At 38.5% G+C, this 14,750-nt stretch overlaps 1 protein-coding gene across 1 annotated transcript in view; it reads right to left on the bottom strand.

Annotated features, from left to right (window-relative positions):
* Positions 1-719: 719 nt before the first annotated feature.
* galt (galactose-1-phosphate uridylyltransferase) overlaps positions 720-14,750 on the bottom strand; it is a 196,437-nt gene continuing 182,406 nt past the window's right edge. The window contains exon 11 of the mRNA XM_051684822.1: positions 720-1,117. Coding sequence (XP_051540782.1) covers positions 1,037-1,117 — 81 coding nt within the window. The 3' untranslated portion in view covers positions 720-1,036. The remainder of the gene's footprint in view (positions 1,118-14,750) is intronic.

Below are 14,750 nucleotides of genomic sequence, written 5' to 3' on the forward strand. Positions count from 1 at the left end.
TGGATAACCCTTTGTTTTGTTTGCCTTGTTGGACTGTCTTTTTGGTTTATTGGATTATACCGCCTGCTTAACAACTACCTCTATTTGCCTGCCGATTTGGATTGTTTGCTTGTGTTCTTTTAATAAACTTCCTGCACATGGATCCTAACACCATCTCCATGGCCAGTTCGTTACAGTTTTCTGTTTACAGTTTTATTTTTTTAGCCTGTTTTGTCATTCATTATTAGTCTGAATGGCCAGAAAAGTAAAAGCGCACTTCTCCTCAAAGCCAGAAACAAACTTAACTTCATATACATATAAACACTGACTTTAACAAACTTGCTCATCAAGGTTCTTTTCAAACTGTCCGCCATGACAGAAATTGAGCGTAAAGAGAAAACGGAACAACTGCAGACAGTTTACGCTAATGCCAGCTACAACACCCCTTGCAAAAAAGCTGAGAATGTGCTGTGTAATGGATTGCAGTCTGACACATTTCAGAATGCTGCATTATAAAGCCGGGCTTTCTTTTTTTGGATATGTCACTGTTTGCATAATGTACTTGTGTAGAGTAAGTTTAAGGTATGTTTAAGGCCTTAGCCATGTGGCCTTAGCAGTGTGGGATGAGTTAAGCACCAAAGTTTAATACTAAGGGTAAAAACTCCTATTTCTCAGTATGATAATTAGTAATAGTTTATACCTTACTGATGCTTGCCTTAGCAAACTCAGCTTATTAACAATGAAAGGCAGGATCACATTTGTTTGTTAGTATATTACCTTCCAAAATTTATTTCGCCAAAGAGGAAAAGCTGACTTTATTATTAAAAAGAAAAACAAAGATTCTTTTCATTTCCAACTTGCAAAATGTGTGCCATGTTTAATCTCTAACTTGAATGAGAACAAAATAAATGTGGTTCAAAAAGTAGTTAATAGTTCTAAACTTAAACTCTGAACTAAAATGGAGTAAGAGTCATCTTACAGTCCCATCTGTTTCAAACAGTTTTATGTTCTTATTATTTGACCATTGGATAGATGGTGGTCAACAGGTCACACTCTTTTATTTCTCCATATCTCCACCCTCTTCTGTCTTTTTCATCTTATAATGTTCCTCTCCCAGCTTCCTTAACTGTTCTGCAGCCTGCGGATGTAAGGAAAAGGGGGAGAGAATGAAAAATAGAATAATAAATAAGTTATCATTCTGAACATTTACAAAACATACAATGTATAGGACATATAATTCACAAATTATGGTTTTGGTGTCACAACTATGAATAAATTAACATGTGACCGTCCATGTTATTTACATATTAATACATATCAAGTATTCAGCAACTTGTAGCGCCCTCATGAATGACAGTGTGAACTACACCAGTACGCAGATGTTAGACAATAATAACAGAGATAATTTACATAAAGAAATCTAAAAAGTGCAGTAGCCAAAATAGCCAGCTTAACTCTCAAGGGTTGGAAAAAGGGTGGAACATGGCCATGTAAAATTGAATTCTATTTTTGGTGCAAGGAAGCTTGTCTAACACTATAAGTAGACTTCTGAAAAAATAAAATACAACACTACATGTGTAGAAAACTGACCATTTAAGACCCTTAAACACTCGGGCAGAGTTAACTGAGGATGAATTGCACCCATTGATAGCATTGTTAATTTGCACACACTCTCTGCGTGGTTTTTACATCCAATTCCCAAAAAGAATTAAGCAATAAAGGCGACAAATTCACATTGTTTAAAAACAAAAGCTGTATACAGTGCATCCGGAAAGTATTCACAGCGCTTCGCTTTTTCCACATTTTGTTATGTTACAGCCTTATTCCAAAATGGATTAAATTCATTATTTTCCTCATAATTCTACAAACAATACCCCATAATGACAACATGAAAGAAGTTTGTTTGAAATCTTTGCAAATTTATTAAAAATAAAAAACGAAAAAAAAAATCACATGTACATAAGTATTCACAGCCTTTGCACAATACTTTGTTGAAGCACCTTTGGCACCAATTACAGCCTCAAGTCTTTTTGAGTATGATGCTACAAGCTTGGCACACCTATTTTTGGGCAGTTTCTCCCATTCTTCTTTGCAGGACCTCTCAAGCTCCATCAGCGTCGGTGCACAGCCATTTTCAGATCTCTCCAGAGATGTTCAATCGGGTTCAAGTCTGGGCTCTGGCTGGGCCACTCAAGGACATTCACAGAGTTGTCCCGTAGCCACTCCTTTGTTATCTTGGCTGTGTGCTTAGGGTCGTTGTCCTGTTGGAAGATGAACCTTCGCCCCAGTCTGAGGTCCAGAGTGCTCTGGAGCAGGTTTTCATCAAGGATGTCTCGGTACATTGCTGCATTCATCTTTCTCTCGATCCTGACTAGTCTCCCAGTTCCTGCCACTGAAAAATATCCCCACAGCATGATGCTGCCACCACCATGCTTCACTGTAGGGATGGTATTGGCCAGGTGATGAGTGGTGCCTGGTTTCCTCCAGACATGACGCTTGCCATTCAGGCCAAAGAGTTCTCATGGTCTGAGAGTCTTCCAGGCGGGCTGTCATGTGCCTTTTACTGAGGAGTGGCTTCCGTCTGGCCACTATACCATACAGGCCTGTTTGGTGGAGTGCTGCAGAGATAGTTGCTCTTCTGGAAGGTTCTCCTCTCTCTACAGAGAAACGCTGGAGTTCTGTCAGAGTGACCATCGGGTTCTTGGTCACCTCCCTGACTAATCGCTGATCGCTCAGTTTGGCCGGGCAGCCAGCTCTAGGAAGAGTCCTGGTAGTTCCAATCTTCTTCCATTTACAGATGATGGAGGCCACTGTGCTCATTGGGACCTTCAATGCTGCAGAAATTTTTCTGTACCTTTCCCCAGATCTGTGCCTCAATACAATCCTGTCTCAGTGCTCTACAGACAATTCCTTGGACTTAATGGCTTGGTTTGTGCTCTGACATGCTCTATTAACTGTGGGACCATATATAGACAGGTGTGTGCCTTTCCAAATCATGTCCAATCAACTAAATTTACCACAGGTGGACTCCAATCAAGTTGTAGAAACATCTCAAGGATGATCAGTGGAAACAGGATGCACCTGAGCTCAATTTTGAGTGTCATGGCAAAGGCTGTGAATACTTATGTACATGTGATTTTTTTATTTTTAATACATTTGCAAAGATTTCAAACAAACTTCTTTCACATTGTCATTATGGGGTATTGTTTGTAGAATTTTGAGGAAAAAAATGAATTTAATCCATTTTGGAATAAGGCTGTTACATAACAAAATGTGGAAAAAGTGAAGCACTGTGAATACTTTCCGGATGCACTGTATATATATATACAGTAGCTCTTAAATTCTAAATACGCTTGGCCATAAAACATCTGCACAGTTTGCTGGGATAGAGACATAATATTACAAAAAATAAAACTGTGAAAAAAAAAAGGCAGTAGCAATTTGCTGTGAAAGCACATTATGAAAAACACACAATGTGACCCAGACCCTGAAGTGACAGCAGACTGAGGTATTCACGCCTAAACGGAGGAGGAAGCACAAGTTCTTGCTCTTTCCTGAGATAAGCCACGGCAGCAGGCATGATTAAATGTCCTCGTGCCCGTGTCACTTCCTGATGAAATCTCTCCGCCACAACACTCTTTAATTCCTGCGTAACCACCGCTGTGGCGCGGTTTGATTGAGGCGGGTGCTGCTGTTGAATGAGAGGTCAGTCTCATAAACACTAGCAGCTGGGCTCGCTGCTGGAGCGCTGCATTCATAAAGCCATAATAAATGTTACAGCACATTAAATCACCCCAGATGTGCAGCTTGATATTCCAAACGAAAGCTGCTCAGTTGTGAAGTTTTACCGCTAAAGCGCCCACTGCATCACGCTGACCATCCCCGCTAAGAGTCACGTAAACTTGGCAATAACCGCCATATAATATGTGCTTGTATGCACTAGGGACAGGTTGGAACAGTGCCTTGGGAGTAGAACATTGCACCGACTTGTTGAGCGATGACACATATACAGTATGGGGATTATTTAAGGAAAAGTTCACTTAATAATGTCAATTCTGAAGTCAGCTTAACCTTCTCATTCCACACGAATTTAGATGGCAACTGTTCACAATTCATAGAGCGTATTGGTTGGTCATTTGTGGGAAGATGTTTTTTTTGTCAGCTTAGAAATAAAATCAGAAATTGCAGCATATGAGAATGGCATTCCATCAAGAATGTTTTTTTTCTTCTCCACACTGTATATTTACCTGAAATACTGGATCTTTGCACATTTGTCATTGCAGAATGTTGTTATTATTACGAAAATATCTCTTCCACTTTCCAACAAGATAAACACTGCCTGTACCTCCAAGACCCAAATGCCCCTAGATGTGACATAGTAGCTATCAAGCAGGGTTGTTTGTGAATGTTCAGAATTACATTTTTAATGTTTTTAACTATTTTCTCTGTGTGTGTGTGTGTGTGTGTGTGTGTGTGTGTGTGTGTGTATGTGTGTGTTTTAATCTTCTTAACCCATTCTTTAATTCGACTGACAAAGATTAATACATACTGACACAAAATTGGATACAAAATGCAAATTAACCATATTTGCAGAAAATAAACTTGCAACACAGTGAGGTCCTGTGACAACAATGTAGTATATGAATGATTTTAACTAGGCTTTCTTCCATTATTTTCTACTTATTTTATTTATTTTTTGGGGGTGCTTTTAATTCTTTCTTTTTTTTCCCTTTTATTTTAATTTTAAATTTTAGATTTTTTTTTTTATTTTTTTTTAATTACTTTGTATGATATGTTAAAAAATTTATTTACACAGCAATTACAACCGTGGGAAACAATGTATCATGCGCTGGACTGTAATATTTTTGTAAAACTGGGGCTGTATTGCACAGCTGACGGCACGCTGATTAAGACAACAACATTACAGTGCGGTTGCCAGATGTTGAATCCCGGAATCATTATACATGACTGAGACATTTTATTTTTATTATCTAGTGTCTACCATCAAACCTACGGGAACTAGTTCTTTCAGTTTGTCAACCTCCCACTTAGACTTTGGGAAATATTTAATATTACTTGGATTGGTGATATTTTAGGCTTTGTTTGGAAAATGTTAATAAAGCATTGTATTGTTACATATTGTTTTGTTTTCTTTCCTAAAAAGGAAATAAATGCATTTTGACAGGAAAAGAAGTATATATACAGTCAAATTTCAGCACTTTCAAAATCTGCGATTAACTATGCAAATTCTGTGATTCAATTTTTATGGACTGACAGCACTTTTATTCATGTTTAATTAATACCTATTAAAATTAATAATTTATTCACATTTTTATGATTTTTAATATTATAGTTACCCCCACACTGATTTATTTATTTTTTTTCTGCATTTTGCATTTTGCTATTTAATATGCTGTAAAGTTTCCCATTTCGAAACGTTCTCCTTCTATTGTCTTTAAGATGACTGCCAATGGAAATGGTTTGTCATGATTTCCAAAAGTGAGTAGATTAATTTTATAAGCTATTATAGTTCAGATTACTTTGTCAGATGTCAGCCAGTAATAAAAGAGCATGTATTTATTTGCAATTACGCAAATTACACAATTAAGCACATGGACACCAAATGTTTTCAACTTACCTCACAATATTGTGAGGAGGAAGCAGCACATGTAGTTCTTTATGTAGTACCAGTGACATTATGGGGTTGAGACACTTGGACACAAATGAATGGTAGAAATCATAATGCAAAATATGGTGATTGTAATCTGAGACATTATGAATATGGCTGTGGAGTGACCTGACTTGCCTACATAGCCCACATACTCTTGTTACTAAAAGACCAGTTCACCAAAAATGACTTCACTAGTTTTGTGTGAGGAACAGACCAAAATGTATGTTGTTATTGCCTGAAAATATTGCTTTATAGTTGCTATCACCATTCACTTTCATGGAAAAAAATAGCTTAAACATTCTGCTAGATTACTCCCTTTGTATTTCACAGAAGAATGAAAGTCATACGTGTTTGAAATGACATGATAGAAGGAAATTATTACAAAATTGTAATTTTTGGGTGAGCATACCCTTTATGTTATGATGCTGCTGGTTTCTCATGAAAAAAAGAATCAGATTGTCAGTTTAAAACGTTTATTCATAGCAATCAAACCTGTTGAAATGCGGCCCCTTTGGAGCACATTCCATGAAATGGCATACTCTAAATAAAATGATTGTAGTTTCTGAACCCTTTGGGCTACAGGCAGGGGCGTAGATTCAAGGGAGATTCCAGAGGGATTCAAGCAAAATCTACATCCTTGGCTACAGGCATGATTTTTGTATCTTCTGAAAGAAGACAATTGGGGATTTAATATCCCACTTTTCAAAGTTCTATAACTAAAAAGGCAAAAAAGCTAGACAATCCTAAATGTACTCGAACTGAAGTGTTTAGTGCAGAACATTTATTTAATCACTGTGGACTATAGCACAATCAATGAGGCTGCTGCAAGCTTTTTTTTGTGTCTATGAACATTTCCAAAACACACCACCTGGTGACTCCAAAAGTCCCCTTGGTAACCAAATGATATCAGGGGTAAAGAAATCTGTTATAAGTGCTTTGACATGTACCACATGTAATAAACCTTTATCAAAACACACAACTATTTATAAAAAATATAAATATAAAATCTGCCCTCACCAGTATTTATGAAAAATCATAACAGACATACCAACAGCTATGTTCCACTAGGTCACATTATTCGCCATCATGGCCTCAACTTTCACTGCTATGCTGATGACACTCGACTTTATATCAGCTCTAAGCACACTGCCCCATTCCCCACAAGTTCCCTCTCTGAATGTATTAAGGACATCAACTCATGGATGATAAGTAACTTTCAAAAACTCAACACTGATAAAACTGACGTACTGATAGTTGGGTCTCCAAGTGTTTTATCATGTCTCCCTGATCAGTTGGTTGATATTAATGGTGTCCTGGTCAGTCCCTCCGCTATTGTTCGTAATCTTAGCATTATCATTGACCCTACACTCTCTTTCCATGCTCACATCTCCTCTCTCACAAAAACTGCTTTCTATCATCTCCGTAACATTGCGTGACTCCGCCCCATTCTTAGCACCAAAGATGCAGAAACTCTTGTTCACGCCTTTATTAATTCTAGACTTGACTATTGTAATGCCCTTTTTTCTGGCCTCCCGACAAAAACAATAAACAAACTGCAATACATCCAGAATTCAGCAGCTAGGGTTCTGACCTACTCAGTCTTCTCACATTACTCCCATACTTTGTAGGCTACACTGGCTACCTGTCTCCTATCGTATCCAATACAAAATTCTCCTTACAACATTCAAAGTTTTACATGGTCTTGCCCCCTCATACATCACTGACCTCGTACGCCGCTATACCCCACTGCGCTCACTCAGGTCATCTGATTTGGGCCCATTATTCATTCCACATTGCAAGCTGACCTCACTAGGTGGTAGGGCTTTTTGCACACTTGCCCCTTCACTTTGGAACTCTATCCCTCAGTCTCTCCATGATCACACCTCCATAAATGATTTCAAAATCAATCTGAAAACATATCTCTTTGACCTATGCTTCTCTGACTCTTAAATTATTTTATTTTTTTACTCTCATCCTGTAAAGCGACCTTGAGTTTGAAGAAAGGCGCTATATAAAATAAACATATTATTATTATTATTATGGCCAGTCATACAGAATAATGATATAATGAATAATAAATAACCCAATAAATAATATTCTCCACAACAAAACACAACAACAAAAAAAGCACACATTGACTTTGATCACCGGTGAAACACAAAACAAGAAAGCCCTGTAGCATTTTTGCTAAATCCCTCTCCTCAGAATAACAAAGCATCCATCCATCTTTGTTTACACTTCAAATGATCGCCTCTAAAACTTCCTCCGATGTAAAATACTTATTTGGACGTTTGGGATCCATGTTGAAGCTCCATGTGAGTAAACAAATTTGCAGATGCAAATAAATGATTTACCTAAGATGCAGTGAAATGCATCGCCGTGAATATTACCAATCCTACTATGCTGAGGGCACACACAGTCCTTGGCCATAATAGTACAGGTGTGTCATGAGTTACATTAGATGTTTTATAGTAGTGGAAATCCATATATGGGCGGAACATACACAACCCACACATCGCTGGAATCATCTTCTTGTTGCCTATTCATTTTGTTCATCAAAACAATTACACAAAGGACATTGGTTGGTGGTGTAGCTGTAACCTTAGTGGCTATGCATATTATGTCATCAGAACAGCAGACTGCACTGTTTGGATATTTATGCTAAAAAATATTTCCGATTATACATGTAACCTCGGTTCCCTGAGATGAAAGGAACGAGACATTGCGGTAAATGCTTTTGGGGAATTCCAAAGTCCAACGACCTAGTTGAAGCCCTTGCTTGTATAATAACGGCAATCTTGGCAATGGCGCTTGAGCCCCGCTCCTGTAGGCGTGCAGTTGGCCTATATAAGCGGGTGCGCGCGAACATAATTTCTTCAGAATTTTATGACTGAAGGACAAGAACGCATCGCTGGTACCTCGAAACTCTAAAGTAGTAGTGTGGCCATGTTTCATAATGTCTCGTTCCCTTCATCTCAGGGAACCGAGGTTACATGTGTAACCGGAGATGTACTGTATCGACTGAGTTCACTCGACATTGCGGTAAACGCTTTTGAGTCCCATCATGCCACACTACATGATGTTATACCCGAGAGATACTCCACGGTATAAACACTTGTAAAAGAATATGTTTATGAGGTCACGGGCTCACCGGGCGGTGACTTATTACAACATATTTCAAGTGTATAGAATAATGAATAACCCCACATGGTGACAACCAGACAAGAAGTTAATCTTATACTGGGGATATAACCAGAGGTAGGGAGGGAGGTTTATTCTTATTGGAAGTGCTTGTGACTTCTAGTGGGAGTAAACTGGATAACAGCCTACACAGGCAGTTGTATTAAAATTATAACAGGTAGCCCACCTGTAATAAGGAGCTCGGGCTCACCCGCTGGTGTTGGAATAGCAAGCTCCTCTAGACAGAGAGGACTTGCGAAGCAATGGACGCCACATCTAGGTTATAAAACCTTGTGAACATGTTCTGCAAAGACTATCCTACTGCAAGACATATATCCTGTAGGGATACACCATTTGTCCATGCCCATTTCACACCAATGTCCCTCAGAACGAGGGCGATCCTTGAGCGGAGCATCCGGAGACTCATGCCCTCGCAGTGAGGGCAGTTTCTCTGTATGAGAGCTGCTTCGGCGTGGGTGCAGCCCAGGCAGCGAACGCAGCTGTCATGTTGATCTGAGGGAGCAATGAAAACTTGTGATACGACATCTTTAAAAAGACGCGTACACACAAGCGGCTCTTATCGAGTGTTTTACGTCACATGGACGGAATACAATTTTTTATATATACTGTATATTTCAAAGGATACAGCTCCTGCCAGAATGCTGCAGGAAGCGGGTAGGTGTCTCGATGCCGGTGGAGAGACTCTTTGCCAGAACACTAGAGGGGGCGGGAGAATCTTTCGCTGCAGGCGCTGAGACAGGAGATGAATGTCCTGATGTGTCTGCAGGGAAGTCCCGTACACTGGAGGGTGTCTGTCGATGACGAATAGAGTGCTGTTCAAGATGAGATGATTGCCGTAGTCAAGACGAGACGATGTCACTCTTGAAGGAAGAAAATTCTGAAGAAATGGTGTTTGCGCACCCACTTGTATAGGCCAACTGCGCACCTAAAGGGGCGGGGCGGGGCTCAAACACCATTGTCAATCATAAGATTGCCGTTATTATACAAGGGCTTCAACTAGGTCATCGGAGAAGGAATTCCCCAAAAGCGTTTACCGCAATGTCGAGTGAACTGAATCGTTATGGAACCTTCCTTTTAAAAAAACAACAACAAAAAAAAAAAACTTATTTTGGAGGTGGGCTCATTTTGTACCTAAGACTCTATGAGAATAGATCAACTGGACTGGATATCAATGCTGAACCCTTAGACCTAACGATGTACAATTTGTCAATATTATGACTATTATGACTTTAAGGCTATGTAAGCAAAGTGACGTCAGGCCCATGAGCGGGGTTCATTAGGCTCAACATGTTTAAGCTAAGTCTAATTTGTCGACTGTCTCAAATTTATTGGGAAGTTTGGTCACCCTAGTGTGCACATAAACAGTGACTTGCCTTTCAACTCCCCACCAATAGCAACCCGGCTCAGTAAACCGAGGTCAGGTCAGCAGATAACCAAGTTCAATTTATTGCGGTCCACACCATTCTCAATTGTTTAGCTGGGAGAAAAACAGATGTCCTGGTTTAGGACTGATAACGCTCACCACCGGCAGATAAATTTCACATTCAGGTGGACAAGCTGGGGGGAATTGGATTTGCGAGGAGTCTGAAAGTGTCTTGTATTGCTGTCGGGAGGGGGGCTGTTGACTGGACCCAAATTGGTCACACTGTGACGGATTGGCGTTGATGGCCACTGTCCTGACAGCATCCGGATGGAAGGCCGTAATTTGATCAAGCTATCAATCAATACATCCAGATAGGCATCAGTCAGGAGCGTGGCTTGCCACCCCCTTATCCACTTCCCTCCAGCAGTCGCAACGAGAAAGGAGTAAAGGAAATAGGGGACTCAATTTCTGTTCAGTTCCCTCACTTGACAGGATTGGAGTGAGCAGGGTCACCCTTATACGGTTGAACTATGTCCCATATGACTGGACCCCTTAATGGTGCATGTGAAGTAGGTGTGGGAGTTCTTAAAAAATTAGTCATTGTGGATTCAACTAACTTAAAATGATCCTGAGGACAGTACTGCAGGAAGAAGTCGCAAACTGTTAAGTGTGACATTATGATGGTCCTCAGAACTTAGTGTTTTAAAGGAATAGTTCACCCAAAAATGACAATTCTGTCATCATTTTTTGAAAAATCTTGACTCAAGATTTTTATAAAAATTTGTATATATCCTGGCTGCTCTTTTCCATATAATGAAAGTGAATGGGGACTGTGGTTGGAAGCTCCAAAGTGACAGAAACAGCACTATAAAAGCATCATGAAAGTGGTCCGTATGATTTGTATGCTATATTCTTCTTAAGTCTTCTGAATCCATAGCATAACATTTAATGAGAAATTAATTAACTCGAGTTTCGGATGAGTCTGATTGATATACAAATAATTCAGAACAGTTTTCATGGTGCTAGAACAATGACCAATGCATTTGAATCTGTCGTTTGTTAATTTTAATTATTGACATTTGTGTCATGTGACATTTAAAGGTGCATTCAGTAATTTGGGGCTAATTTTAAACTTTTTACACATTAACGAATGCATTGTGTTTTTGTGAAGAATGATCTGAATGGTGTACACTCAGATGAGATGAAGACTATACTCATAATAGTTTTCTATAAAAAGTGTTTTATTATACATGGTAGGGGGTCACCCCTTCAATGTGTTTCGCCATGTTGAAATCACATGACCCGCTGCGTTTCACTAAATGTCTAAGAAGAGAATCCTTGCGCTTATTGGCTGCCGCCTATGTAGATACGCTTGGCTATGCTTATTTAGCACACAGTTTTGTTGTTTGGTGATGCGAAGAGTGAAAAGAACACAATGGAACATACTTATTTATCGTGCTTTAGCAGTGGAGACAACAGGAGATTCAGTAGCTGTACTGCCGAAGAAGCAAAAAAGGTCTGAAGCAAGAAGATAGAAAGACCGGCAAAGGCAATACAAGGCATACACAAGGTGGAAAGATTTGATGATGGAGAAAAACCTGAGTAGTGATGCCGATGTTGTTGTTTTTTTGGGGGTTTTTTTGTTGGACAGGTAAGGAATTATTAATTGTTAAACTTTAGACCACTGTCTTTTTTTATGTGCTGCTTCGGTAGCTGTCCGGACCTTTAAACAATAATTTACACCAGATTAATTATCCTGAAAATCTTTAATATCCATTGAAATAAAAACGGGCCTAAGACAATTAAAAAAAAATGCTGTAGTGTGGTGCCCCCCTGGATAGTATCAGTGGAATTAACAGAAAACTCATACAAGATTCCCTCTAACTTTTTAAAATGACGTGTGTAGTCAACATATGCTAGTAATAGACAGTTTTCAGCTGTGTTTACAAACGCAACCAGAAAGCAATGTGTAATTTTCTTTTCTTTGTTATCACAGCTATAGTAAGGGGGGCCCATATACCTCCATCTCAATGAAACAGCACATGTCTTAATTAATTTAGTGCAAAGTAGCTTGGCACAGTGATTGGTGTGGATTTTGTGTAAACCATGACTTTGGTTGCTTGGAAACATAAAAAGTTTGCCAAATACAGTATTCATGGCCATGCTAAATTTGATCATCAAAAACAATTCTAATCTTTACTTTACCATAACATTCTGTATCGCTAGATAATTGAGGTTTATTTCATGCTAAGCAGTTCTCTAATAAGGTAATAACTGTCTTTAGATATAACGTGAAGCATAGACAGTCTCCAAAGATTATTGATATGAGGAACTATAATAATCTGTCCTTAACTGTAGAAGACTGTTTGCTTGAATTCTGACGTTTGTTTTTAGGTAAAGCAATTATATCCTAGTAGTAATAAATAACTTTATAAATTACCTCAAACTCTGACATTTTCCAGATGCAAATGGTATTCCAGAGCTGAAGGAGGCAGCAGAGACGATCATGCTTATCCACGTCGATAGATGGCAGTACAGCATCTAACACCAGTCACATCGGCACTTAAAGTACACGAAGAAGAGCAATGCTAATGCTAGCTAGAGAACTACTGAATGCCCCTTTAACAAAACTAAAGATTTTTGTTGCATATTTTATACATTTTTATTTTTATTTTGTGGAGGTGGTATTAGCTGTAAAAAAAAAAAAAAAAAAAAAAAAAAGCTAGACTGATAAAATTACAAGTTCAACTTTTCTTTTTAGATTGAGAAGAAACTCAGAACACCAAATGCAAATCAAAAAGGTCAAGCAAAGCTGGTTTGTTAACTTGTGACACCCAGTTTTGTTGAATGTCACAGGTCTAGTATTCAAATTAACACATTTTAGATTCAAATACTAAAGTCGTTGTTCTAGCTTCATAGGTTTTGAGAACTAAATCAAGCGATCCACTGAAATGATTCAATTCAAAATAGTGATTTGTTCACCAACCACTATTTCTCATGAATGCACCAAAGAGAGCTAAGGCAGATGTCAACATTATTAGTGAATAACGAATTCAGTTTCGTTCTGTTCCTCACACAAAGCTAACATATAGCTTTAGAAGTCTTGGGATCAAGGGTGTAGATTTGGCTTGAACATTAAAGTGGTTGCAGCGTGAAGCATTTACAAGTTTCCATTGATCATGGTATATGATCAAGGTGTGAAAATGGCCATGGTGATTTGCCTTCGGGTCGGAACCGGTGGCAACCTGCGATAGGTGCAACATCAGGACCAATATTACAGTCCTTTCAGATGGGCAACTGCTCCCTTTTAATTGCAATTCCTCCTCTTCTGATTGTATTTATTTGTGAAATTTAAATGGCAGTAAGCTGGCTAATTTCAATGAATTGTCTCAATAATCTCCCCATATAACAAAGAAAGAAAATAGGGACATCTGGGAGGCGAAAGGTACACAATTAGCGATAAACACACATTTCTTTATGGAAATGGCTTAAGGGCAGACTTCTTTTTCGATAAACCAAAACTTATGCGACAAAGTAGTTTTTTAAGCATGACATCATCATGCACACCATTTTTATCGATAACAGGCCATTTGAATGGAAACAAGCAGAAGACAGCAAATTTCACATTTTTTAAAAAACATTTTCACTTTGTCAATAACAAAGTGGATGGTAACTAGGTTACTGTGGATTAGACTAACCGCGCTCTCTTCCAATGACTGCAGTAAGAAGTCACAAAGTGTTAAGCGTGACGTTATGATGGCCCTCAGAACTTTAAGAGGGCTTAAGCATCTTGTGTTGAAACCTTGAGATAAAAACAAAAAAGCCACTTCACTAGCCAGTTATTAGAAGAAGAAAAAAGAAAGAAAAAGAAATCTGACAGCAGCTTCAAAGCCATTTAAAATCTATGTTTTTGGAGAAATGTGATGGAGTATTGTTAGGTCATAAAAACTTGCCATAAGGAAAGAAGTTAAATACAAGTTGGGTGTTGAACTATAAATAATTGTTAAGATAAGGCTTAGTGGAAAATCTAAATGTAGTGGAAAGATATAAATACTGGCGACACGGGAAAAGAATACAGACTAGGGGTTTGCAAAGTCATTAAATTGAAGCCCGAACCTGGTGCCCCATAAATGAGACTCTGTAACCCAACCCAACATGACCAGTACTGTCAAAATTTAAGGCCAAACCTGACCTGAACATTAAATTGTTTACTATTTTAGTTTCTTCTCCAAGCCAGTCGACCACAGATTAAGTGAGCCAGACACAGCGAGCACACAGCTTACTTAGCTCTTACTAAGAGATAAACTGAAGAAGAAAAAAGAAAAAAAAAGAGATGATGTTGTGGTGAATTATATATAGCAGAAAAGATTAAGTACGTTCTACAGTGAATAAGTTAAAGCGTGAACTTGAAATTGTCATTTTTTACACCATGTAAAAATGAATGCTCTAGCTTGTAAGTAAATATTATTCATGATTGTTTGTTATCTCTATAATGTGTCATCATGTATCAGTCCTAAAATAGAAAACCTGGTCATA

The sequence above is a fragment of the Myxocyprinus asiaticus genome, chromosome 43 (genome assembly GCF_019703515.2).
Source record: "Myxocyprinus asiaticus isolate MX2 ecotype Aquarium Trade chromosome 43, UBuf_Myxa_2, whole genome shotgun sequence".
Lineage (NCBI taxonomy): Eukaryota > Metazoa > Chordata > Actinopteri > Cypriniformes > Catostomidae > Myxocyprinus > Myxocyprinus asiaticus.